Source organism: Lytechinus variegatus, chromosome 13 (assembly GCF_018143015.1).
Source record: "Lytechinus variegatus isolate NC3 chromosome 13, Lvar_3.0, whole genome shotgun sequence".
Classification (NCBI taxonomy): domain Eukaryota; kingdom Metazoa; phylum Echinodermata; class Echinoidea; order Temnopleuroida; family Toxopneustidae; genus Lytechinus; species Lytechinus variegatus.
Window position 1 is genome coordinate 17,159,654 of NC_054752.1, and position 27,390 is coordinate 17,187,043.

A 27,390-nucleotide genomic window follows, 5' to 3' on the forward strand; every position below is an offset into this window, starting at 1 on the left:
AATTGAATAATTGATTGATTGATTGATTGAAATTTAATTCAATTCAAATCTTTATTTCATTTCTATTCAACATGTTTCAACACAATACAAAGTAATACAAATCGGATACAATTTTACAGATGAGCTTTCTTATCTCATAAAAAAAAGATTGATTGACTAGTCCGGTTACACTTCGTAATTCCGAAACACGTAAATTGCCTATACCTCGATGTTCGTTAATCCGAAAACGAAAAAGGGTTCGTTAATCCGAAAATTAAATAAGTTTCGTATTTCCGAAAATGAAATAAATACATTTTGGTAACAAGAACGGTGTTGTTCTTGCAAGATAACAGGATATTGTGCAATGATAAACTAACGAACGATGATATATGTGTGTGTTGTGGCCAAAGCATTTATTTAATTAAGTGCACTTACATGCTTTACACCCTCGCATCTTTTTCTTAACCTTTGTTTCAACCGCTAAACTTAGCCACTCGTTTTTTTTAGCTTATTCCGCCACTGCTTTTTAGTGTGTGAGTGAATTAGTGAAAATCATTTTGATTGTTTGATTGTTAATTATTGGTTGATTGATTGTTTGACCGATTCAACGATTGATTGATGATTGATTGATTGATTGATTCTTTTATCTTTTCATTTATTTATTTATTCCTTCATTTATTTATCTATTTGCATATTGCTTGATTGATGAATTTGTGGTTAGTTAATTGATAAAATTGATTAATTGAATGATTGAGTGATTGATTGATTGATTGATCGAAATTTAATTCAATTCAAATCTTTATTTCATTTCTATTCAACATGTTTAAACACAATACAAAGTAATATAAATCGGATACAATTTTACAGATGAGCATTCTTATCTCATAAAAAAAGATTGATTGACTAGTCCGATTACACTTCGTAATTCCGAAGGTTCTTTATTCCGAAGGTTCGTAATTCCGAAACACGTAAATTGCCTATACCTCGATGTTCGTTAATCCGAAAACGGGTTCGTTAATCCGAAAATTAAATAAGGTTCGTATTTCCGAAAATGAAATTAATTTATTTTGGAACAAGAACGGTGCTGTTCTTGCAAGATAACAGGATGTTATGCAATGATAAACTAACGAACGATGATTTATATGTGTGTGTTGTGGCCCAAGCATTTATTGATTTAAGTGCACTTACATGCCAAAAAGGGCATTTTGGTGCAAACAGATATTTTCACCAATATGATCTGTGTAAAGAAGTTGTGTTTTTGTAGTAATTAAGTTGAGCGAAGTTTTTTAATTGATTTCTGATTGATAACATATATATCTAGGTTTTATTTTTTTGCGAGAAAGCGTGGCAAGCAATTAAGCGGTTTGAAAAAATCAAATCTGAAGTTGTAAAACTCGCTTTTTAGTCAATTGTGGACTTAATTACTGTTAAAAGGGCATTATTGTGAGATGTTGCGAGCGAATGACGAGCTCAAACTTTTGGAAATTTCATGTAGGCCTATAATAATAATAACATTGGTATTATTTACTAAAATGCATTATTTTTATTTTTATTACTAGCAGAAGCTCTTATTAAAAATGACATCCCCCAATTTTCAACGAAAACTATAGCTCGCGCTTGCATTATTTAACAAGGGCTTATGATATTATTACATATTAAATTTATTTTATAATAATTATTGACTATTAGGAATACCCTTTCAAAGAAACCAACAAAAAAAAACATCTTTAAAGCTGCCGATCTGGGAAATTATGGGTAAAAAAAATCGTCCCCCCCCCCATTGGCGAAAGTTGGATCCGCCGGGGGAGGGGGTAGCAGGGGGGACTTGTCACCCCTAAAGAAATAAGAGGGAAATGCTATTTTTCTAAAATGGGGAATTCCTTTTTTTTTCAAAATAAATACTTTATTTAAAGTATACATTTTAGATTAATTTTCAGGAGAAGCTCTTATTAAAAATGACATCCCCTCCAATACAAATCCTATTTTCTGGAGGTTACTCGAAAACGACCAACACACTTAATCCCCTAGCTGCATCTTTAAACCATTTGCTTGGACAGCATTTGCTCAGATTAAATCGAAATTAAGCGTATGTTTGATCCGGGCGCCTATTCTTAAATCAATACATGCTTTGGCCACAAAAAAAACATATATCATCGTTCGTTAGTTTATCATTGCATAATATCATATTATCTTGCAAGAACAGCACCGTTCTTCAGTTACCAAAATGAATTAATTTCGTTTTCGGATTAACGTACCTTCGGAATTACGAACCTTCGGAATAACCGAACCTTCGGAATAAGGAAGCTTCGGAATTACGAATGTATGCGGACTAGTCCCTTCATAATACAAAATAATATTTCTACATAATCATGACGGAAATTCATTGAGAGAAAAGAGTTTGAATGAAAATGAGTTTCTGCTCGTAATATGAATGTCAGATCTGTATATGAAAATATAATACATGTAGATACATCATCTTTACAGCGTGTCTAACGTCGCGTGATGTATTATGAAGAACCGCCCAGGTAGCATGTTTTCATTTCATTGAGAACACCAATGGCACAAAGGACAATTTCGCGTCTAAATAGGCTCTTGAGGTCGTGTATTGTCATTATCATGATTATGAAAACAATATGGTCAGAATAATATGGTGTGGTGTACTAGTATATTTGATGCACTTCTTTCTTTGTCAGAGCCTCTATATTTATTCAATTTATTTCCCCTTTCTCAGCATTAATGCATCTTAAAACTGGGTGAATGGAAATGGACAGCCGAGGTATACAATTAATTGTATTTATATTGGGCCTAAATGACAATAATAACGTCAGTTTCATTTCTCAGAAATTCGACCATTTCCCATGATGGGAATGGTATACGGTCAGTCCAAACTAGACGTATACTATTATTTTAATAATGCAATCTGAAAATACACTCGTTCAATTTGCCATAATGACCAGGGATATGTCGTGTCGGTAAAGGTGAATTGACATGCCTACATGAAAAAACCAATATTATTAAGAAATAGAAAAAAGACCATTACCTAATAACATTGAGTAAAATGTATATTAGGTAAATCTATGTCGAACTTGTACTTTTTATTATGTTTTTTTTTGTTCTTTTTCTTCTTTATCTTCTTCTTCCTACTCCTCCATCTCCTTTGTTCTTCTTCTTCTCCTTCTTCGTTTCCTCATTTCTTCTTTTTCTTCTTCTTCTTCTTCTTCTTCTTCTTCTTCTTCCCCTTCTCCACCTTCCTCTTTCGTTGTGCTTGCATTCTCAAATGATTTCTTTTTATAATAATTTCATTCCCTTGAACCGATTGCGTTCCGGTGGTAATTGAACGTAATTAGAAATAATAACATACACATAAAACATGTATAATATCAATATATAATATTATACAATATACTTCAAGAAATGAGAAATATCATATCAAAATATTATCAAAGAACGTATGGATGGTTAAAAAAATACGGTGTGTACTAGCTCGACAACGAGTTTCCCACCGGAAAATTACCCTACTCTAATAATTTCATTTCATTTCATTTCATTCGTTTATTTCCATTTTCAACAATTACAGTTTCTTCTGTACATGTTGACATACATAAATAACAAAACATATTTCAATTATTCCTGTACAGAAAATTATATTCAAGATTATTACAAATCAGGTTGAAAATGGAGGAGGCTGCTAAAAAGCGGAGCTTGTAGAGTGCAGCCTCCTAAAAAATAAAATAATGATAATAAAAATATTTACAAGTAATATACGACATAATGTCCTAAGATAGTAAGAAAAGAATATATATATCTGTATCTGTATCTGTCCGTTGACGTACAATCACCAGCATCTGGTCGTCGCGTACGTAATATATATATATATATATATATATATATATATATATATATATATATATATATATATATATATATATATATATTTTATATAATATATATATATATATATATATATATATATATATATATATATATATATATATACTGTATATATATATTAATATATATTCACGACCGTATCCTCTCCCGTTCTTTAGGAAAGTCTTTCCTCAAAGAACGAGATAGGATACGGTCATACTTAAAACTATCACAATAGTCTGTAATTACAGACGCTATTGACGAAGTCTCAATTAAAAGACGAAAGCTTAATCAAAATTTTTTAATAATGGTGTCCTTCGTCATCTGTTGAGTTGGCCTCGCCTCATCTCATAATGTTAGACTGAAAACATTAAAACTTTTGTCTATAATATCTGAATATCCTTAAATTTCTGGGGGGTTTTATTTTCCTCTAAAAATGTCAATGTGAGTCGCTTTCAACTGAAAGACAGAAACAAAGTACAGAAATAATAATAAACCATGAAGGATGAAAACCATGCCCTATTAGGTCTAATACATCACTTACCCTCATCTTTATAAACCATATTTTACTTTATAAAACAATATGTATCGAGTTCAAAATCGTGGATATTTATTATCTAGTACAAGTGAAAAATATTGGAATACAGAATCACAATTGACTCGGAATAAACTTCACCATGTTGAATAATTCCTGCAGGCTTGGCCAACTATTTCCCACATTTTTCCTCATTCATTCAGTTATTATAATTTTCGGATACCTTAGCGAAAAGGGGCGAGGACGATGTCGTCTGAAAGCTTTGTTTTCTCATCAACAAAAGTCGTGTAAGCATGTAATTTTAAACTGGAACAGTAATTATCAAGTAGGAGATTCTATATTGCTTATTTCTCAGAGTAAATCATAAATATTTGCCATGACGAAGCCCACAAAACGTCTTAACAAGCGAACACCGACTTCCAATAGGGCCGATGGCTCATCAGCGGGCGGTGGGAGGAATCGCAGCGGGGCCGGTCAGGCGAAGGCTCGCAAGAGTATTGCGCACAATAAGTATGTACGGGTAGCGGCCATAATGTTTTTACCCATCCTGTTTGGTGTATTCGGGCTCATTGTTTTCCCTCCATCTTTTGATTTATCAACAAATAACGTCACCAACCCATCTAACTCGACAAAGAAGGAGCCAATTATCCATGGAAATAAGCGCAGAAATGACAAAACAAGAGACAAAACAAAAAAGGATGTTGAAAAGACACAGTCACAAACAAGGAAAGATAAAAAATCAAAGGAAAGGATCTCAGAGACGGAAAGCTTCAAGCCAGCTATACTGGATTCTCTTAGGATGCAGGAGATTAAGGTGGAAGGAAACATTGTCACTCCTGTTGAACTCACCAAAAACAACCTAGCATCTCCAGTGAAGTAAGTTTGGCTGGCTGTAATGTAAGTTTAAGAACAGACCTAAAATTTGAGAAAATGACATTTCAATTACATAGTAGATCTACATACCGGTATACATGATATAGAACTTTATCGGCCTAGATCTAACCAGTGTAACCACCAATGTTTAGACGAAAATAATTATGTTTGGGCCTTGGGGGAATATGGAGGCCTACTGAATTACTGATATCCTCCATAAATGTGTAAATGCGTAAATATTCTTTGTACCATTTCTAATAATTAATAATTTCCCAGAATACTTAATAGAATTAGATATTTTTTCCGAGGCATAGATATAGGCCTAGGCTATATTGCATTTACATGTATGTCCAATGCCATGGTCTGGATGCTGTCAAAAGGTTTATGGAATAGTACATCATGTTTTTGTAATGAGTTATGCCAAATGATCAGTAATCCACTATTACCCTATAAAAAACTATAATCATAACCTTGTTCATTGAATGAATGCCTTTGCCCCAGTTTTGTGAAAATGGTCCTTATACTATTGAAGATATAGCATTTCAAAAACTCAACTTTGGTTCTGATTCCAAATGTTGATACTACAACTTGTGACCAGAAAAAAAAATAACACAGGCTATGTAATACAGTGGAATCACACTATATCCATTGTATAGGAATTAGAATAGATGTCACCTGTAAAGACCAGTCACCCTCTTTGCTGATAAAGAACCCACTTCACTAGTCTGTGTAAGATTAGGGACCAGGACAGGGAACCCCAGTGTAGTTAGAGGTCCACCTGTGCAACAACAATAAGTTTTATAAAATAGGTGTATTATTTCAAGCATCACGATTGGCCAAAACGTGTCACATGACATCCAACTGTACTGTAGCTTTTTCTGAATTTGTTTCTGTGTTGCTATTTTATAAAACAAATAATGCACTTGCTCTGTCATGCTTAAAAGTAAATGCAGAGAAAGATCAATTTCTTCAGATGATGCACACTGGGCATTCGCCGCCAGCGGTTCGTGCACAGTACGGCACCTATCTAAAGAAACCTTGCATGCTCTGCATTTCCACTAACGCACTCGGATGCATGCATTATTTGTATAATATTGCATAGGAGGGGAGTCCTGCATTTCACTGTGATTCAGTTCACTTGCTTCCTGGGCATGAGTGACATCAAAATGATAATAAAATATATTTCGGTATTCTTTCTGTCATGCTCTCTCCTGCAGGGTGTACAAGATTGAAGGTTTTCTGACAGACCGAGAATGCAGCGGCTTGATGCGGGTTCACCAGCATTACCTCACCAAGACCAGCTCTCAGAATCCTATCATTTGCTTTGACAGCCTGAGCACACTAAGACGACACATACAGGATGCAGGGATGAAAGGTGTTACTGTGTCTTATAAAGATTTCACAGAAGGTAATATGATGGTAGATTTGACAGGATTTCTTCTTCTTATTAACCATTTTAAACCTATATTGAACAACGCCTACTTAGCTTGTTGTACACGAGCAAATTAGAGGCTGAATGTCAAACATTTGTATCGTCCCACACAAGAAGTACCATCCAAAATGTACTGTTGCATGGCTTTTGGAGGTGATGTCACAATATGATTTAATTCATTGCGCTCAGTAAAATGAAGGTGCAGTACGCATATAAGTACTCGTAGACTTATAAGTATAAGTATTCATACTCGTAGTGCACAAAGCACAGGATTGATTTTGCCCAGAGTTCGAACAGAAATGGGCAAAGTTTTTCTTTTGCTGGTGCATTCATTTGGAACAATCTACCTAATTTTTTAAGAAATGCTTAATCGGAATCCTCATTTAGTCTTCTATTTTGGCGTTATAATAGTCTTAATTTATAAACTGGCCCCTTGTGTTGTTCTTTTCTTTAAATACAGTTTATTTGTTCAACTTACATTGTACACTGTTTATACTCATGTTTGTTAAATGTTTGTATTTTTGTTGTAGGGCCTCCAAGGACAACAGTATATCAAATACTGATGGAGCCACCCTACTAAAAAAAGACTTATAAATAAAATGAATAAATAAATAAGCCTGCTGACTAAGAGCGCAATGCTGCCCAAGGTCATGTGTGCTTGTGGGATTTTGCCTTTTGCTTTCAAATTTTTGCTCCCTTTTCATAAATTACTGCAGGGAAACACTCTTTTTTTTCTTCATATTTTTTCTAAATTCCGAGGCGTTGTACAACACAAAAAGCGAACATTCTTAATAGTGCAATGGTGCGAGAATTTGCATTTGGTGAAAGAAGGAGATGCTCTATTCACCTCATGCGAAATCTCACACCATCGCACTCATGCCTATTCGCTATTTTATACCATTTACTAGATAAGGATATTTATGTTAATTTGATACTTTAAATGGCATACACTCATTTTGTAAACATTTATGAAAGAGACCAAGCTGTTTATTATGTGGTGTGGGCTAGTAGATTAGTCTCCGTACTTTGAAACAGAGAGTCATGGGTTCAAATCCCCAGCAATAGCATAATTTTTATCAGCAAGAATTTGATACACATTGTGCTGCACTGCACCCAGGTAAGGTAAATGTATCTCTGGCAGGAATTCCTTCAAGTGCTTGTGCACTGTAAAAGGCTGTCAGGCTCATCTGGGGTAATAATATCCAAGTCCCTTTGGAATCACAGGGAAACATTGTATCATCATTGAATTTGTTCTGTAGAAGAACTGTATATCTTTATAATAATTTTTAAGTTGGATTATTTTCGATTTTCAGGAACGGCCTGCATAAATTCCAGTTTCTCCGAGAGGCTTGGTTCATCCCTGACATGGTCCCGCAGTACATCCTTCTACCCGACAGAGAGCAAGTTTTCCACCGTCTTTGAGGATAGGGTCTTCCAAGCAACAGGGCTCGAACAGTCTAATGGCGGGAAATTCCAAGTGACCTCCTATCCAGAAGGAATAGGTGAGTTTAAGAATAACGAACTTGCAGTAAACATTGATTTCATGAGAATGTATGCAAAATCAATTTAATTGTCACCAGAGGCCCGTTTATAAAGAGTTGCAACATTTGTCACTTTGCCATTATGGCAACTACCATGGTAACCCTGATTCTGATTGGCTGCTGAGCCCTGTTACCATGGTGTTTGCCATAATGGCAAAGTTACAACAGTTGTAAGTCCTTTATGAAACGGGCCCAGATTATCCTAGGTATAGGTCTTGTACAGTTTAAACTGAACTTTATGGCCCGTACTCTGGAGTCAGGTTTAATTTTAACTCTGGTTTAAGTTGTGGTTTAACTATGGAAAGCCAGTTGTTACACAAATCTCTAACAGTAGAGGTACAATGTATCAGCTAATTTGACTCCCAAAACATTATTATTTGCCTGGGAAGGATAAGTATGACATTTAGCTTGAGAAGCAATCACTGTAAACAAAATTTTGAAAAGCTTGGCTTCCCATAATTTTAGCACAGATTTAGACCATGGTAAAGTTAAAGCCAACTTCAGAATACGGGCCAATGAAATCATGAAATCTAATCTGAAAAATGATCTCACCGAAGACAGCTAACACAGATAATCATATATGGGACAACGTATAATTTGCTGAGGGAAAATACTCTAGAATTTGGTGAAATATCATGCTTATTTCACCCGTTTCTCAGCAATTACACAATTTCTTCCAGAACACTTGGGAACATATTCTTTATTCATATGAATAGATATTTGCATGTTCATTTTATTGGATTCTTTACAAACTCGCTTTGAATTCATTTCCACAACTGGCATACTTACCTTTATATAGTTTCTTTAGTCACACCCTCTTGAAAAACACTTAAATAAAGACAGTGTCCAGGATAAAAAAAAAACAGTATCACTGCTCCAGTTTCTTTTTGTAATAATTATTGCAGAAATTTTGTGCAAGAAGCAATTAGCTGTACTTCACGATCCATGTTAAAATTTTTAGAATACCAAGATACCTTTAAGAATTTTGATGATGGTCATAACCTGTGCCGGGTGCTTTTCTAGATTAAAAGTTAGAGAGGGCTTGAGCAATATTCAACGTTGGTTTATTAAATACAATGAAAAGCTGTGTAGTGTATGTGGGAGACTATACTGCCCAAGCACCTATTTATTTGAAGGAAAAAAAAATGTTGCAAGGCAGTCTACTTTGTATTTTGAAAGAGAAGATTTAGAAAGATCTGGGGCCCGTAACACAAAGCTTAGCGATGATCGTAGAACATTTTTCTACAATTTATTCCATCGACTACAATGTACAATCAATTGTAAAAATGAAGCGTACGATTAATTTGCTAACCTTTGTGTTACGGGACCCTGGTATTCACAAAACATGATCCATGTGTTTTATTATATTGTACACCGCCTACTTAGCTTGTTGTACGCGAGCGTATGGGAGGCTGAATGTTACACATTCTTACCGTTGCACACAAGACGTACCATCCAAAATGTACCGTTGCACGGCTTTAGGAGGTGACGTCACAATACGATTCAATTCATTGCGCTCAGTAAATGAAGGTTAAATATGCACATAGCTTGCTGGCACCATGTGCAATGCTGCCCGAGGTCATGTGCGCTTGTGGGATTTGCTTTTCATTTTCAATTTTTTGCTCCCTTTTCATAGATACTGCAAGAAAAAACTCCCTTTTCCCCGGTATTTTCGATAAAGTCCAAGGCGTTGTACAACACAATATTCTTATACGTGCAATGGTGCCTATTCGCTATTTGTATACTATTTCTTCTTTATCATTGATGATCAGGATACAAGACCCATACAGACTGTACTCTTGGTAACCAGGACAAGAGGGACAGGTTTGCCACCATACTGGTTTATCTGCAAGATGTGGAAGAAGGAGGAGAGACAAAGTTCCCTGGCAAGTAAAAGGGAGTTTTTCGTATCACGCCGCAGAACGCTTTCAAGATCATAGAAATTCCTTTCGTGACAAAGAACAACCAAGAAGTCATTGTCAAAAATTGATGAATCAAAACAACCTTCTCGTCCTGGTGGGTGTTTCATAAAGCTGGGGACCGTTTCATAAAGCTGTTCGTTAGTTAAGAGCGACTTTAAGAACGACTGGGGATCCTATCTTATGTGCTAAACCATCGGCAATGTATATACCATGTACTACAAGAAAGGTTCACCAGTCGTTCTTAAAGTCGCTCTTGCGAACAGCTTTATGAAACACCCGCCAGTTCATAAAGTTACGCAGAACTTTACAAACGACTGGAACCTGTTCTTATGTCATAAATCAATTACACAGTGATATCACATAGCACAAAAAAGGATCACCAGTTGTGCTTAAATCTTACGAACAGCTTTATGAAACACCCACCAGGACTGTTGATAAAGGACTCTTTGTAATTCTTTTGAGCTCTGAAACCTAGGACAAACTGCTGTTCTGGTTCACCATTTTTTTTACAAAGACCTCCCTGTTGTCATTGTCATTTGATGGACATTTTCAATACATTTACTGTTTTCTAGAATTTGTTCTGCATGGCAGTGCAAAACTCGCTATGAAATGGCACGATGCACATTGCTCTTTAGCCTTTTTGTATATTGTTTGTTTAATGTTAGGATTGGACAATTGGTGTACAGAATTTTTGTCTCACCTGCGAAGCAAAGTGAGACTATATGCGCCGACGGCGGCGTCAGCATCAAATCTTAACCTGAGGTTAAGTTTTTGAAATGACATCATAACATAGAAAGTACATGGACCTAGTTAATAAAACTTGGCCATAAGGTTAATCAAGTATTACTGAACATCCTATTAGAGTTTCATGTCACATGACCAAGGTCAAAGGTCATTTAGGGTCAATGAACTTAGACCATGTTGGAGGATTCAACATCGAAATCTTAACCTGAGGTTAAGTTTTTGAAATGTCATCATAACTTAGAAAATATATGGACCTAGTTCATGAAACTTGGACAGAAGGTTAATCAAGTATCACTGAACATCCTGCCTGAGTTTCACGTCACATGACCAAGGTCAAAGGTTATTTAGGGTCAATGAACTTTGGCCGTATTGGGGATATCTGTTGAATTCCCATCATAACTTTGAAAGTTTATGGATCTGATTCATGAAACTTAGACATAATAGTAATCAAGCATCACTGAAAATTTTGTGCAAGTTTCAGGTCTCATGATTAAGGTCAAAGGTCATTTAGGGTCAATGAATTTTGGCCGAATCGGGGTATCTGTTGAATTACCATCATAACTTTGAAAGTTTATTGGTCTAGTTCGTTAAACTTGGACATTAGAGTAATCAAGTATCACTGAACATCCTGTGCGCGTTTCAGGTCACATGACCAAGGTCAAAGGTCAATGAACTTTGGCCGAATTGGGTGTATCTGTTGAATTACCATCATAACTTTGAAAGTTTATGGATCTGATTCATGAAACTCGTACATAAGAGTAATCAAGTATCACTGAACATCCTGTTTGAGTTTCAGGTCACATGATCAAGGTCAAAGGTCATTTAGGGCCAATGAACTTTGGCCGAATCGGGGTATCTGTTGAATTACCATCATAACTTTGAAAGTTTATTGGTCTAGTTCGTTAAACTTGGACATTAGAGTAATCAAGTATCACTGAACATCCTGTGCGCGTTTCAGGTCACATGACCAAGGTCAAAGGTCAATGAACTTTGGCCGAATTGGGTGTATCTGTTGAATAACCATCATATCTCTGTAAGTTTAATGGTCTAGTTCATAAAAAGTGGACATAAGAGTAACCATGTATCACTGAACATCTTGTGCGAGTTAGAGTAGTATTCAAAGTCAGCACTGCTGCTATATTGAACTGCGTGATGCAGGTGAGACGGCCAGAGGCATTCCACTTGTTAGTTCAACAGGTGCCTGTTTTATAAAGCTGTTTGTAAGTTAAGAGCGACTTTAAGAACGACTGAGTGATCATTTCTTATGCACTAAACCATTGTCAATGAACGTTTTGGTGTATGCCATTCACCAAAGGATCACCAGTTGTTCTTAAAGTCGCTAACTTACAAACAGCTTTATGAAACACCCCCAGCTAAAAGCAGTTGATCTCCTTCTCAGATATACTAATAATTATTACACGGGCTTAATCCATTTGGTTTGCCATCAATCCTTTTATGGTATTTAGATATTGGGATGCAAACTTTTTCCATTAGATACTTTTCAAGTTGGAGTAGATGGCGACCTTCTGACCATCATGTATGTTGAAACGACATGAGAAAAGACAGTGTAAATTTAAAAATAATCATTCTGATTAGAGGAAATTGGACAACTCTGTGACACAAACAATAAGATCCCCAATATTTTGGGCTTACTCATGATGATATGGAATTTGAAAACTGAGGAAAAAAACAAGGAAAGTGCCGATGACCAATGCCATCGGGGATAGAGCTGGGGAAGCTCGGGGAATGCAAAACCCAAGTAGAAAAGCAATCTTATTGGATAGAGTAAAACAAGAGGAACCATTTCAAACAAGTTCCATCAAAGTCGGTTATGAAATAGCCAAGTTATCGCCGTTTAATAAGTCTTGTTGTACTTTCTATGGGGATCCTCAAATTGGCAAACATGCTTCAAAATGGCTGATATTGTGGACAACCCATTTATGTTTTACACAAATTTTCAGATTTTCCCCTTTATTTTACATATTTCACATCATTACCCCCTAAAAGAGGCAATATGCAATTTGAAAGATAATGGGGAAAAACAAATGGAGAGTTGTCCAAAAATCAGCCATTTCGAAGCATGTTTCCCAATTTGAGGATCCCCATAGAAAGTTGTGGCCCAGTGCATTAGTCTCCGAACTTTGAAACAGAGGGTCGTGGGTTCGAATCCCAGCCATGGCGTAATTTCCTTCAGCAAGAAACTGATCCACAATGTGCTGCACTCAACCCAGGTGAGGTAAATGGGTACTGGTAGGAAGTAATTCCTTAAGAAGCTGTGTGCGCTCTGAACGCCTAGCTTAGACGGATAATATAGAAGCGCCTTGAGCACCTAACAAGGTGGATATTAGACAGCTGGCAGCCTTCTGTTTCAAGGAGTTTTTTAACATTTTTTTTTATTCTCCTCGTACACAGATGGCTCGCTATCGCCACCCCCGTCGGGGCTCTTCAATTTTTGTCTTTAATAAATGAAAATTTCGAAAATAAACGCGACCAAAATGCAAATTGATATTCCCTCTTGGCATTCATTGCCAAAAGAACGGAGAAAAATCAAGTTAAAAGGAACAAAAACAGTGACTTACCTCGGCTGTCGCGCAAATTACTTCCCCGTTTTATCCGATCTTAAGTACATAAACATATGGACATTGAGTCCCCTGTACAGATCGCGCTAGAACTTCGGTCTCTGTATTTGGTGAGTGAAGCCAACGGAGTTCAGCTGAAAAACCAACATAACAGAGACCGAAGCTTTTGGTCTAGGTGGAAATGTGCGCAATATAAATACCCTATATTATTATTATTACAAGAAGACCTTTTTAACGTCCATAACTTGCTTTTTTTCACAACCAATTTTCATGAAACTTGTTTTAGATTATTCCTCTCATTTTACTCTTTCCAATAAGATTGCTTCTCTTCTTGCGTTTTGGTTTCCTTTATGTGTAGATAATCTCAGAATTTTTTCGAGAGACGTTATTACCTCAGTTCTTTTCAGAAGACATTGCTTGTAAAATCAACATCTTTCTCCTTGTTTTCATTGCTTCTGGCACAGAGTTGGGAATCAGTGTGAAGCCAAAGAGAGGTCAGGCAATCGTCTGGAATAACATGAACAGCAATGGAGAGTGTGAACCCATCTCTGTACATGAGGCAGCCCAGGTCATGAAAGGACATAAATACATTATTCAGAGATGGTAAGTTTAACCATTAACATAGCGTTGTGGCCTAGTGGATTAGTCTTTGGGCTATGAAAGAGAGGGTCGTTGACTCGAATCCCAGCCATGACGTAATTTCCTTCGTCAAAAATTGATCAACATTGTATTGGCAGGAAGTGATTCCTCAAAAAGCTGTTAGCACCACAATCAGTAGACTAGCTTAGCTGGGGCAATGAAGGAGTGTCAAGAGCACCTGGCAAGGGTAATATGTGCAGTACGAATAACCTCTGAAAGTATTTGGGTGTTTCTTTGATTCCAAACAGGGCTGTCACACCTGTTACACCTGGGCCATTGACCCAGCTTTTGCTAAAGTACCTGTATGTATAGCAAGCTGTTTTCTTATTTTATTCTATTTCTTGATATCAAGAATGTTGCAATGTTCGCCAGGTAGTAGAGAAAGACATAAGTTGTGTCTGAAAAGGCGGTGATCTTGCGAGCGTTTCATCAACAGTTCTGTCCGACAAGTTGTCAGATCTGACAACTTTGCTCAATTTTGATTGGCTGAGAAGCACTGATACTGTCGGAAAAAATGAGACTTGTCGGAAAAAACATCTGACAAGTCCTTTTCATGGAACGCCCCACTGATGATCAGGGTAATGATTGTACATCCTTCTAAAGCCCTTTGAGTCATTTTACCGATATAAAAGCGGATATATGACATTGTTATCATAGTCAAACCTTCCTAAACAACTGCCTTGTGGAGAAGGAACAGCTGTCTATAACGACTACTTGTTTTGTTTCCCTATAATAATTTTTCCACAGTGTAACATGTATTGCAGTAAAGTTTCTGTAAAGACCACCAGCATATAAAGACTACATTTCTCTTGGGTGGTCATTTTATTAGATTCTGTTCAAACTCGTGCGAGGTTGTTACCACAACTGGCATTTAATCCTCTCCTTTATCCCAGGTACTACTATCAGAGCTTTGCCTACCTTGGCAGGAGGGCACCTGAGCCTGCCTTGCCTGCCAGAGCACCGGGCCAGCCTAGGGTGAGCTGTGACGAGTACGAGCATGGAAGCTGCCGATGGTACGATGAATGGAACAATGACCACCTGACAGAGTACAGAGCCTTGCAGTCGGGGTTATCCTGATCCAGTAGCTGAGGTGCTGTATCCCCTTCTATAATGATAGTAATGTCCTTTTATGCATTTGAGGTTACCAATGGGATCCTGATTTGTGGCCGGCGTGCATGTGATTAATCATATGTTTGGCCTAGTGCATAGATTTAATAATGACCTGCTTTTAGCGGTCATTAGTAAAGAATAATGACCAATCATGGTTTGGGACGAGGATACATTGAAATAGCAATAGTTACACCCTGCTTGTTCAGGTGATACAGGAAATATCTGCATTCTGGTTCCATATTTCATGAGGCCCGAAAGCAAAAGGAATATGTAAACAGAATGTAGATATTTTCCATATTCCGTATTAAAAGGAGGTGTGACACTTTTGATCTCCATAGAGTGTATCCTTATATTATTGCAGAATAAAGGACATCAGTAGAATAGAACCCAAAACTGCAAAACCCTGCATTAATTCATGACATCACAATGATCACAGTAAAAGGAATGTGCATTTTGACATTGAAATTAATTGTGCAGATAGTAGTACACAGAGCGATGCTGTAGTACACTAGTCACTTACATACCATGTAATATGGTCTCATATTATGTGGTTGAAAACAGCTCTGGCATGCGTGTTACAATGAAAACAATATCAAAACAACAACAGCTGAACATTAAACAGGTGATATGGGTTCATATTACCCGTGTGATCTTTTTTTAGTTAAAGTAAATTAGGTAAATACAGGATTTTCTCACAAATAAAATTGACCAATGAGATTATAATTAAAAGTGGTACACTAAAAGCTAAGGATTCACATCACTATATATCTCATAAAATATATATCATATGACTTTGCTTGAGTATTAGAATACTTATCGTCATTGAGACCACTTAAACCATTGACAATGCCTTGGATGTGTTCAAACTGTAACTCTTGCATCTAATTCAAAGTTATATCTTACATGATGTGTATTATTGTATATTTTTATTAGTTCTCATAAACCACAATAAGGGTCACTTTATCGATCTCCTGTTGACCTCTTATGAGTATAATGACTGACCATGGTTTTCCAACTCTCATGGTCGTGGCAGATCGCGAAGCCTGGCGTACCATTGTTGATTCATTCTCATATAAGATATAAGTCAAATATTTTTCGAAGTGGAAGCAGTTATGCTACCATGCATAATTTATGTATTCTAAATCAAATTTTTCCTAAGTCAAACAGATTTCTGGACATGGTCAAAAGGTATTTGACTTTGGCATATTCATCTATATCTAAAAATGAGTATATATTTTATTACAAAAAAAAGTTCTGATAAGTTTGACAAGTAATAAATGTTGGTGAAATGGAATCATCTGAGATTAAAAAAGGCCTGCATATCTATGCATTATAGTGTATTTGAAATATGAAGAAAATTAATTTAAGAAAAATAACAAAAGGAAAAAAATCTCTGTTGTGAGGTTTCACCAGTCAATTGGCTTCTTTGGGCGCATTCACCCGTACATTGGCGATTGGCCTCATCCCTCCACTTTTTTATGGTCAGTCCCTTCCCACTTCCAAAACCATTCCATGGCCCCTGTACTGTTCCCATACACATGCAGTTCATGAAGCTGTGAATATATTTTTTCTACATGTTTTTTTTTTAAATATAGTTTAATGACAAAACTCTACATCTAATATTAGGTGACTGTACTGTGTGATTTTTTGTCAAATTTAATGTGCAATAAATGATTTCTACCGAATTGTTGTAATTATTTCTAAAACACTGCAATGGTTTGCTTCTATTAATTTTTGTGAAGTAAAATAATCTCTCATATACTTATGGACTATTCCCTGGGACTACACTACATGTATTTAGATCATCAAAGTACTTAGTACTTGGAGTTGGAGAGATAGAGGCTTGGGGAGGGAGGGAGAAGAAGAGAGGGAGAGAGAGAAAAGGTAGAGGGGAGAGGGAGACATGCATAGAGAGAAATAATAAGTTGGGAGGGGGTTTGTCTTGCCTTCAACATTCAAATTTTAACCAAGGTTAAGCTTTTTAAATCTCATCTTGACTTGGAAAGTATGTGGACCTTATTAATGAAAATTGAACAAAAGGATAATCAAATATGTCTGATATCTTGCAAAAGTTCCAGGTCACATGATCAATGTCGTCCAAGGCCAATGAACTTTGACCATGTTGGGGATATTTTTAGAAATGTCATCATAACTTGAAAGTTTGGGACCAATTTCATGAAACTGAAAGGTAATCATGTATTACCATGGAGGTAAAAAGGATGGAGTGACCACAATATGCAAATAATTCATGGATCGAGCTTTAAATTTCTAAAAAGAAGTCCAAAGGAATACACAGGTGCAACAGTCTGTAGCTTTCGATGGTGACCTGTAATGCTGCCAGTTTCATGGGAAAAATGAAAAGTGATTTGCGTTGAAAATAGATAATTGGAAATATTTCAACTTTTATTTGATCACAAAATGTGTGTATCAATGAAATTCACACGAGAGGTTTTTTTTCTCAAAGCCTCATTATGTCCTGAAATGGAGCAAAATATTGAATGATACCTTTCAAACTGTAAAAAAACCCTCAGAATTCTTAAATCAACATTTTACAAATTTACAAACACTTTGACATTACAAGAAAAGAAGACTAGTTATAGGGAAGATATTTATTTGTAATTTCATGTGCCACAGGTGCGACAACTCGAGTAAAAACACATTTTGATAAACATTGCATTTTTTTTTGTGGGGGGGGGGGTTCGCAGTGTGTCTGCTCATACTATCCGATCACAGGTAGTGGTCATCATGACTAAAGAATATTTCTTGGCCCGTAAGTCTGCAGCGAGGTAGGAATCTTTTGTGTACAGTCTGCAAGGAAAAATCCAGTTAAAGGGATGGTCTGGGCTGAAAATATTTATATCTTAATACAAAGAGTATAATTCACTGAGCAAATTGCCGAAAATTTCATCAAAATCGGATTAAAAAAATAATAAAGTTATTGAAATTTAAAGTTTAACAATATTTTGTGAAAACAGTCGTCATGAATATTCATTTTAGTGGGCTGATGTCACATCCCCACTTTCCGTTTTCTTATGTTATTACATTTTTTTTCATTATTTCATACTTGTGTGAATAATATGTCTCCCTTATAATGAAATAAGTTGCAGCAATTGATATCTAATGCACTAAGTCAGTTGTCGATCAAATTTGATCTAGATCTTGGAGGAAAAAATTGAATAAACCTAATTTCATATAATTAAATAAAAAAGAACAATTGGAGATGTGACATCATCAGCCCACCTAATGAATATTTATGAAGAATTTTTTCACAAAATATTGCTACCTCTACCTTGTTATCCGATTTTGAAGAAATTTTCGGCATTTTGCTCAGTGAATTCTACTCTATTTATTTAGCTATAAAAACTTTCAGCCCGGACCATGCCTTTAAACATATGCCTGCCATGTGTTATCCCTGCGGCATCAAACGTGGCTTCAGAGGAAATGAGTGAGATTGTACTCCATCCTCTTTTACCTCCATGGTATTACTGATCGTCTTGCGTGATTTTTTTTTTTTTTTTTGCTCTTTACGATATTCTGAAACAATCAACACAGAACAACAAAATTTTCACCGACAATGATATAATGTATGTATTGAAGTAATTTATTTTTCATGAATAGATTGTATGATTCATATAATTGGCAAAAAATATATAATAATACAGTAGAAAAACATATACATAGTATAGTAGAACAGGTTGTCAGTAGATAAATATGGCACGTGACTTCGTAGGAAGATGGTAGCGTATTCGTGATTTGGAGTTAAATAACCTCGCTTTGGTCCTGGATTCGTAATGTATTATTTCTAGAACTTTCCCCAAGTGTACTATGAGTGATCCTGACAAGGAAAAGACAGTAAGACAACCATATTTTCTTCGTTCGAGAGAGGAAAAGGATAAAGATCCTGAGCAAACTTTAGAACCACGAGGCCAGACTTCGTCTACACACACGCACGGAACACTTGCCCTCGAAGACGCCGTAACTTACCCCGTTCAGCCCGACACGCTTTCTACGTCTGATTCTGTAGGCCCAACTACCGTCACTATGCCTAAGGCTAATGAGAAAGAGTCGGTAAGTCGTGATGAATTTTTGCAAACGTCTAATAAAATTCTCGAAAAACTTGACTCACTAGGTTCAGATATTTCGGCAATGAGAAAGGAAGTAAGAGAAATTCGTGCCTCGGTTGCTGACTTGGAGGTAACAACAGCTGACTCCTCAGCTAGAATCACTAAATTAGAAAATGAAACGTTACCACTCATGAAGCAGGAATACAAGAGCGTTGAGACTGAGATGAGAGAGAAGATGCTTGCTCTTGAAATACACGACAGGAAAGCTAATTTGTTGTTTTATGGTATCAAGCATGAAAGGGGAGAGAATGTTTTTGGTGTGGCTAAGCATGTCTTCAATGATCTAGGAATCTCCCGGGAAATCCCACTCGTAAATATCCACCGTTTGCCACGTCGTTTTCAGCAGGGCGATGATCAGCACCAAGCCAGCCCAGACCCTATCATTATCCGATTTAGCTCAATGATAGACCGAGATTCAGTATTCAGCGCATATCAACAAAGAGTGAAGAGGATGGCCAGGGTAGGAGGTGCTCAATCGCCAACTGTACCACCGGCACCTATTGCTTATCCCTCTCTTAGAATCATGATGGATCTTCCACCACAATTGAAACGTCAGAGGTACCTGTTAGAGAAAGAAGCTTTCAGGCTCAGGAAGGACCACAATAAATCAACAAGAGTGAAACTGTTCGGTGTCCAGCTTCGCCTACAGGTCAGAGAAAAGGGTTCTAATGCAGAATGGAAAAATATCAATTGATAAGGATAGCCATTACATGTTGTTTGCTAAAATCAACCTCGGATCAGGATATCGTCTAGCTATGAAACTTTTGTTTATCATATATATGGAAATATGTTAACAGGATTTTGAAGAAAACTGACTGAATGAAGCCTTATTTGATCAGTTTTCTTTGATTTTTAATATCTAAGGATGGTATCAATATGACGTCATGTACATTAAAATCATGGTTATTTGTTTCTTTGTTCAGCCAAAGATATATGGCTAGCTTGATGCTATTTGCTCATGTTGTTTGCTTCAATGCAGTATCTCAAAGTTTTTTTTTTTTCTTTACATCCTTGATATTATGAAAATGCGATATCAATGGTATATGAATATGCAAAATATATCACTTAATTAGAAGCATATTTTTTAAGACACTGGTTGTCTTTAAGTTGTATTATGCCTGCAATTTTACATGAGAGGTAAAGAATCTCCTTATTTATTTGATTTTGTATACAGGTGTAGACTAAAACAAAATACAAGTCATGCATTTTAAATTTAAAAGCTTGTAAATTTAAAAGCTTATAAATTCTGTATGTTATTATAAGTTATTTATAATGCTAATACAAGTAAAAGAAAGATTCATACATTACTATAAGGTCTAGTGATGCATCTTACTGTTTGTGTTAACCTTGTATTAGAGTCAAATGCTCATATTTAAGCTTTGGTCTGTAGGCATGGTAGAAATATTTAATTTCAAACAAACGAGTTTATTGTATTTGAGAATTATGATGATCAAACCATCACAATTAAGTAAAAGCATATTTTATTTCTCACTATTATGCTTACTGTTCTGCATAAAGGGTAAAAATAACTTTATTTATATCATTTTGATTTTGTGTGTGTGTAATCATACTGTACATGTACATTTGAAGGGCTCAAAACAAGGTATATAATTAAAACATTCTAGGACCTCAAAACATTTTATTAGTATTTATATTTTGTACTATGGCTTAGTATTCTGATATTGTTATTCCTATCTTTGATAAAAATATCCATTTGAAGATTAAAAATCTTATGGGAAACAAAATGATAAATTGTTATTATGCTTATCTCTGGGTGTTTGCTTTAACCCATGTATGATGTACCATTGCAACTTCCATAAAGCACTCAGACTCACTGGTCTCTTATTCACAGGTGATAAACATTCCTAAGTGTAACTTACGCCATGACGATAGTCCGTAGCATTTACGCAATAATGTACAACAATAGTATACGTAATTCAAATGCCTTCTTGGTTAAATCATAGAGCTACTACTAGCTCTACGGTTAAGTCTTCGTATCTTTAGTAAGGTTTTTTTTATTGTCAATGTGAGTAGCAAATAGGATGAGATTCAATGTACAGACTTCACTTTGTCGTACTTCAACATTATTCAGTTAAATCTTAAAGTACGTTTGTACAGCAGTTAGTTTTTTATAATTAGATATTAATGATAGGGCTGGATGCTTTTAACATCAGATAATCCTAACAGTTACGAGCCCAACTCTTGCATAATTTTTTGTTAGGTATACCATGTGTTTTTGTTGCATTTTGTTTTTTTTTATCCTGAATTCAGGACCTAGCGCAGGTTATTCCAATAATATTGCTGCCAAACATGATTGTTTTGTTCCATGTTCTTGTTATGTCTTGTTTTCATGTTACCTTTTTAAGTTTCTTGTCTGATTTTATTTCTTGTTATGCAGCTAGCCAACAATGTCTTATTATTTCCATATTTTGTTGCAATTTATTGTTGAGATTAAAGAGCTATGAATACTGTAATGGCTGAATTACCTTTTGCTGAAACAAACGACCTTGACTTGGACATTCTGTTTAATTCGTTGCAAACTGCTGATCATGATCCTTTATGTAATACTGCATATGAAAATTATATCTCTGAAAATATTAATAAGAAATTTGATGAAATGCTGTTTGATTTTGATCCCAATGATATTCACGCTATAAATGAGTCTAAATACTATACTCAAAATCAATTTATCCGTATGCATAAAAGCACTATAAAAAACGATATGCATTTCTTGAATTTGAATATCCGAAGTTTAAGTAAGAACTTTGAATATTTAACCTTACTGCTGGACAACATTGATGCCAGTAATTTCATTATCGGCCTTACGGAAACATGGTTGCATGACAAGCCTCACTCATTATACTCTCTACCACCACATCATAATTTCGTATTTAATAATCGTGTCAATAAGAGGGGAGGGGGTGTTGCAATGTACGTTCCTGATCATTTTAACTTTAATGTACTTAGTGACCTCAATATCATGAATGAAACTATGGAAGCAGTTTTCATTGAAATAGTTCTTGAAAACAAGAAGAACATTATTGTTGGAACCATTTATCGCCCACCATCTTCTAGTCACCCCGAATTTCTACTCGAAATCCAGCACTTACTTGTTCATCCTCTCCTTCAAAATAAACATTGTATCTTAATGGGTGATTATAATGTTGACATGATAAAATGTAAAGACAATCAATTTTCTCGTGACTTTTTGGACACATTGCTTTCTTACTCATTTATTCCTGCAATATCAAAACCTACACGGTTATCGTCACACTCTTGTTCTCTTATTGATAATATATTTGTAAATATTGATCACATTAAGGTAGAATCAGGAATTATACTCTCTGATATTTCGGACCATTGTCCAGTTTACTGCAAAATTGATAGTTTTTTAGGTACTACAAAACTGCCTCCTCCTTTAAAAATGATAAGGAAATTTACGGTTCCTAAAATTGATAATTTAAAAGAGAAACTCAAAACTTCAAGTTGGTCAGAGGTGTTGGAGAATAATAATATTAACGGCTCCTACAACAATTTTAATAACATTCTAAAAGACGCCCTCGATGAGTGTATTCCATCGGAGAAGTGTAAGTTTTCAAATTACAAACATGAACCTCGTAACCCATGGGTTTCCAAGTCTATACTGAGATCCATTAACAGAAAAAACAATATGTATTACAAACTTAGAGTAAATCCTACTCCAAAACGTCGTGAGAAATATAATAGATATAAAAATACATTAACAAGAATTTTACGGATTGAGAAAAGGAAATATTATTGTAATCAGTTTGAAAAGAAAAGGTCCAACATAAAAGAAACATGGGGTATAATAAATAATGCTTTGAATAGGAGGAGTCTCATTAAAGATATAACCCAAATCCGTGAGGGAAATAAAGTTTTAGATGAGAATGAATCTATATCCAATCACTTTAATGAATACTTTGCAAACATCGGATCAAATTTGGCTAAGAAAATTCCTAACGCAGAAAAAAGTTTTCATAATTTTTTGAAGAACAAAAATCAGAATTCAATATTTTTTAATCCAACCAATTCATCAGAAATTTTACGAATTGTAAAAAAATGAAAGACAAGCGAAGTATGGGATATGATGAAGTTAGTAATTTCTTGCTGAAACATATCATAAATGAAATTACTGAACCTCTAGAGCACATTTTCAATTTATCTATAAGTCAAGGTGTCGTACCGGACGCAATGAAAATCGCTAAAGTTATTCCGATATTGAAGAAAGGTGATCCTTTAGACTCCAATAATTATAGGCCAATATCACTGTTATCGTCAATTTCCAAAGTTCTAGAAAAACTTATTTTTGATCGTACTATGTTGTTCTTTGTAAGTAATAATATTTTCGCAGATTCGCAATTTGGTTTCAGACAAAAACATTCCACGATACATGCAATTTTACAATTTGTTAATCATGTTGCTTCTGCTAATGATGATCATTGTCATACACTTGCAATATTTTTGGACCTCTCCAAGGCCTTCGATACCATTGACCATCAAATATTACTGTATAAACTTTCTCATTACGGTATTCGTGGGAAGGCCTTGGAGTGGTTTAGAAGCTATCTCATAGGAAGGTCTCAATTCGTTTCTATTAAGGGTGTTAATTCGTCTTTTAAACAGCTACCTTGTGGTGTCCCTCAGGGATCCCTCCTTGGACCTTTACTTTTTGTTTTGTATATGAATGACTTTCAAAACTCTTCTCGGGTCCTGTCATTTACCCTATTCGCTGATGATTCTTCCGTTTTCTTTTCCCATAAAAACCCAAATATCCTATTAGAAACAGTTAATATTGAACTCAGACTTGTTGCAGAATGGATATGCGCTAATAAACTTTCCCTTAACATAAATAAAACTCAAGGTATGTTTTTCAGTAATTCTATTTCACAGTTACCCGTAATGTTTACATTAATAATACTGTTATAAATATAGTTGATTCGTTAAAATTTCTTGGTCTTATTATTGACAATAAACTTTCTTGGAAAGAGCATAATTTGAATTTAAGTAAAATGCTTGCGAGGAATGTTGGGGTAATCAATAAACTAAAATCGTCATTTCCTATGCATATCTTGAAAGGTTTGTACTCAACACTTATTTTACCTTATCTGAACTACGGTATACTTGCATGGGGTAATTCGTTTAATTACCAACTGGATAAATTGTTAATTCTTCAAAAACGGGTATTGCGAATAATTTGCCACTCTGACAGGTTAAGTCACACAAATATTATTTTTTCAACAATAAAGTATTAAAGGTGCATGATTTATATAATTTCTTTTTAGGGTGTTTATGTTTCAATTGAACTCAAATGCTCTTCCTCATGCTTTTACATCACTATTCCAAAAGAATCAACATTTGCATACTTATCCTACCCGACAGTCGTCATTCTTTCACTTGCATAGGTTGAGAACAGTACTTAGGAAAAGGACGATAGTATATACTGGTCCAGTTTTTTGGAATTCCTTGGATATGACACTTAAGCAACTACAAAATTATAATATTTTCAAACATCACTTGAAAGCAAAGCTTCTTCTTCGATATAATGAAACAAACTGAATTGCTCTTTATTGGCATGCTCTATTGTATTTTTGTCCACAGAGCTAATCAAGAACTTTCTTAAATTCTGTTGGATGGCAGCTGCTTGTTTTATTTATTTTGTTCTTTTATTTCTTCGTTTCTTTCTTTTGTCACGTTTCTGTGTTGTGTTGTTTTTGTCGGTATAATTTGATTTATAAAATGTTGTCACGTGTATTATTCTAAAGTAATTATATCAAAAGTAATGTATAAAAAGGGAACCTTATCTACAAGCATTCTGCTTCTAAGGTTTCCTCCACTTTTCCGTTTTATGTATACTTAAACATGTATTAATATGTATTGATTAAGAATGCTTGCTATTTATATTTATATAACCTACGTGTGTAATGGTTGTTCAGCTTAGTTATGCAAGATATCAAAGTTTTGTAACATAACGGATTTGTGGAAATAAAACCTAAATGATTACATGAAGTCAAACATGATCTAAGTAATTTGCTAAGTCGTGTCGATGTATCATTGTCTGACTAACAAGCGACTGTATCGCCTTCAAAGCTGTTTTTTCTTCTTCATTTTATTATGATATGATGGCGTAATGACGCAACGATCCGTCATGTACTTCTGCATTCTTTGCCTCTCTGCACGATGCATGGATACGTTTTAGATTCAAATAATTCAAGAATTCCATTCATTGCATAGGATATAGTAGGCCTATACATAAATAGGCAATGTAATTTACTTGAAAAGTAGAGAACGATGTTCTTTTAGTTCTTTGATTGATTTTCATGGATTAATATCAATAATATGCACACAGAGTTAACCTCAAAGGACTGGGCTATTTGAGATGTACTGCGGACTGGGGGGGGGGTGCATGATGCCCCCCCCCCTTCTGATCTCAGCCGCCTTTCGCCCGATCGCGCAGAAATTTGGCTCGCACATTCTTTACCATATAAACCACAAGCCAGTATATAAAAAAAATATGAAAATAATTATTTTTTATCATGAATAAAATATGCAAATTTATTCGTGAAAAACATTTTCAAATTTAACACCCAATTTCACTTCAAATTTTCTTCCTCTTATTTTTCCAGATGTCATCTTTATAACTTGATTATAACTTTGATGTACTATTTTTGGGAGTATATCTTTGTTTTTAGAATGTCTTATGTATTTCTTTGTTTTTTCATCTTTTGTTTTTCAATGTTTTATTTCAATGGGAATCGTTGCAGATCATTTAACAACTAAATTAAACTTTTATTTAATTAAGCCTTTAATTAATTAAGCAGACCAATTAGAACGAAAAACAATCCCCCTTTTTTAATCTCATCTCCCATAGAGTATAAAAAATGAGCCATTTTTTGGCATGACATTGTCTCGTAACAAGTCACGTGGCGTCCCGATGCTGTACCCGTATGTCGCGAATTTCGTCTAAAATGTTGCACGAGACTTGGAATAAAAAAGTCATAAATTTGCGGCGTTATCTTTATGCGTTTCGGAAATATCACGCAAATCTTTGATTGGGGGGGGGGGCATCATGGTGCCTCCCAGTCCTTTACTTTGAATTCCTGGGTTGTGCGTAATTTCTAAATAAATACATCGTACATGTACCATCCCCATAATACCAAGTTCGCGCCGTCAACTACTATTGATCACATGATTCAACCTGCACATTCAATATGTCATCAGTCACATTCTCCTTTCGTAATCATTAGTAAATCACATTAAAGATGGAAATTTGTGTAAGTTATACCGTAGATGCTATGATTATATGGGTATAGCTGCTCCGCGCCCGGCCATGTGATGTCATACGTAAAAAAATGAAAAAAAAAAGCAATCAGTAAGCTATATTCTTTGTTGGATTTTCAACAAACCATCTTTGAGATGTTTCTTTCATACATCTGCTATAAATAATAACCAACTTGATAACATTGCGGACCTTAGTAATCTCTCCGGTGCTGTACTCGAAATAAACACCATCCATTAAACTTGATTTCTTCAGCTCCTTCATGTCGACATCTATATCTTTATTTTTTTAATAATGTTTTTAAATCTTTTTAAAATCTTGCATTTCCCCATTGCCATGCCTAGCCTCCAAGTATATCTTGTTTCCAACGTTCCCTTTTATAGGCTCTTCGTTGCATAGTTTTCATCACTGTGTACACGTAATTGTGATTTCGCTGATATTCTCACAGCTTCTAACCCCCTCTTTTGTCGGCGGCGGTACAGGAGGTAGACAACGGCAAAGAGAAGGAAGGAAATACCCCAGAATACTGCACAAGTAATCACCGTGACTGTATAAGATCCAGTAAGACCATGTGTTATACCTATACAAGAGAATCCAATAAACAAAGCAATGAATGAACCTATTATTGCAAAAGAAAATTATGAAATGTTTATGATAGGTAGGGGAAGGCGGGGTAAGTTGTGACACTTTTTGGATTTTGCATGTTAAAATTGATATCACCTAGTAATATTGTAGAAATAAGTAC

General features: G+C 35.3%; 2 protein-coding genes across 3 annotated transcripts in view; one reads left to right on the top strand and one right to left on the bottom strand.

Annotated features, from left to right (window-relative positions):
• Positions 1-4,601: 4,601 nt before the first annotated feature.
• LOC121426751 (probable prolyl 4-hydroxylase 10) lies at positions 4,602-15,482 on the top strand. 2 transcript variants are annotated; one of them, XM_041623136.1, is made up of 6 exons: positions 4,602-5,260; positions 6,475-6,665; positions 8,003-8,191; positions 10,003-10,116; positions 13,940-14,078; positions 15,008-15,482. In XM_041623136.1, exons 1-6 carry the CDS (start codon positions 4,761-4,763, stop codon positions 15,189-15,191), a joined length of 1,317 nt encoding a protein of 438 aa, XP_041479070.1. In that variant the 5' UTR covers positions 4,602-4,760; the 3' UTR covers positions 15,192-15,482. The 2 variants fall into 2 exon arrangements, with proteins under 2 accessions (XP_041479070.1, XP_041479071.1); XM_041623137.1 differs by having other exon boundaries at positions 4,618-4,671.
• Positions 15,483-26,750: 11,268 nt separating this feature from the next.
• Positions 26,751-27,390, bottom strand: part of LOC121426481 (monocarboxylate transporter 10-like) — a 13,276-nt gene continuing 12,636 nt past the window's right edge. Inside the window, exon 8 of the mRNA XM_041622801.1 lies at positions 26,751-27,225. Within this exon, the coding sequence (XP_041478735.1) occupies positions 27,023-27,225 (203 nt within the window). The 3' untranslated portion in view covers positions 26,751-27,022. The remainder of the gene's footprint in view (positions 27,226-27,390) is intronic.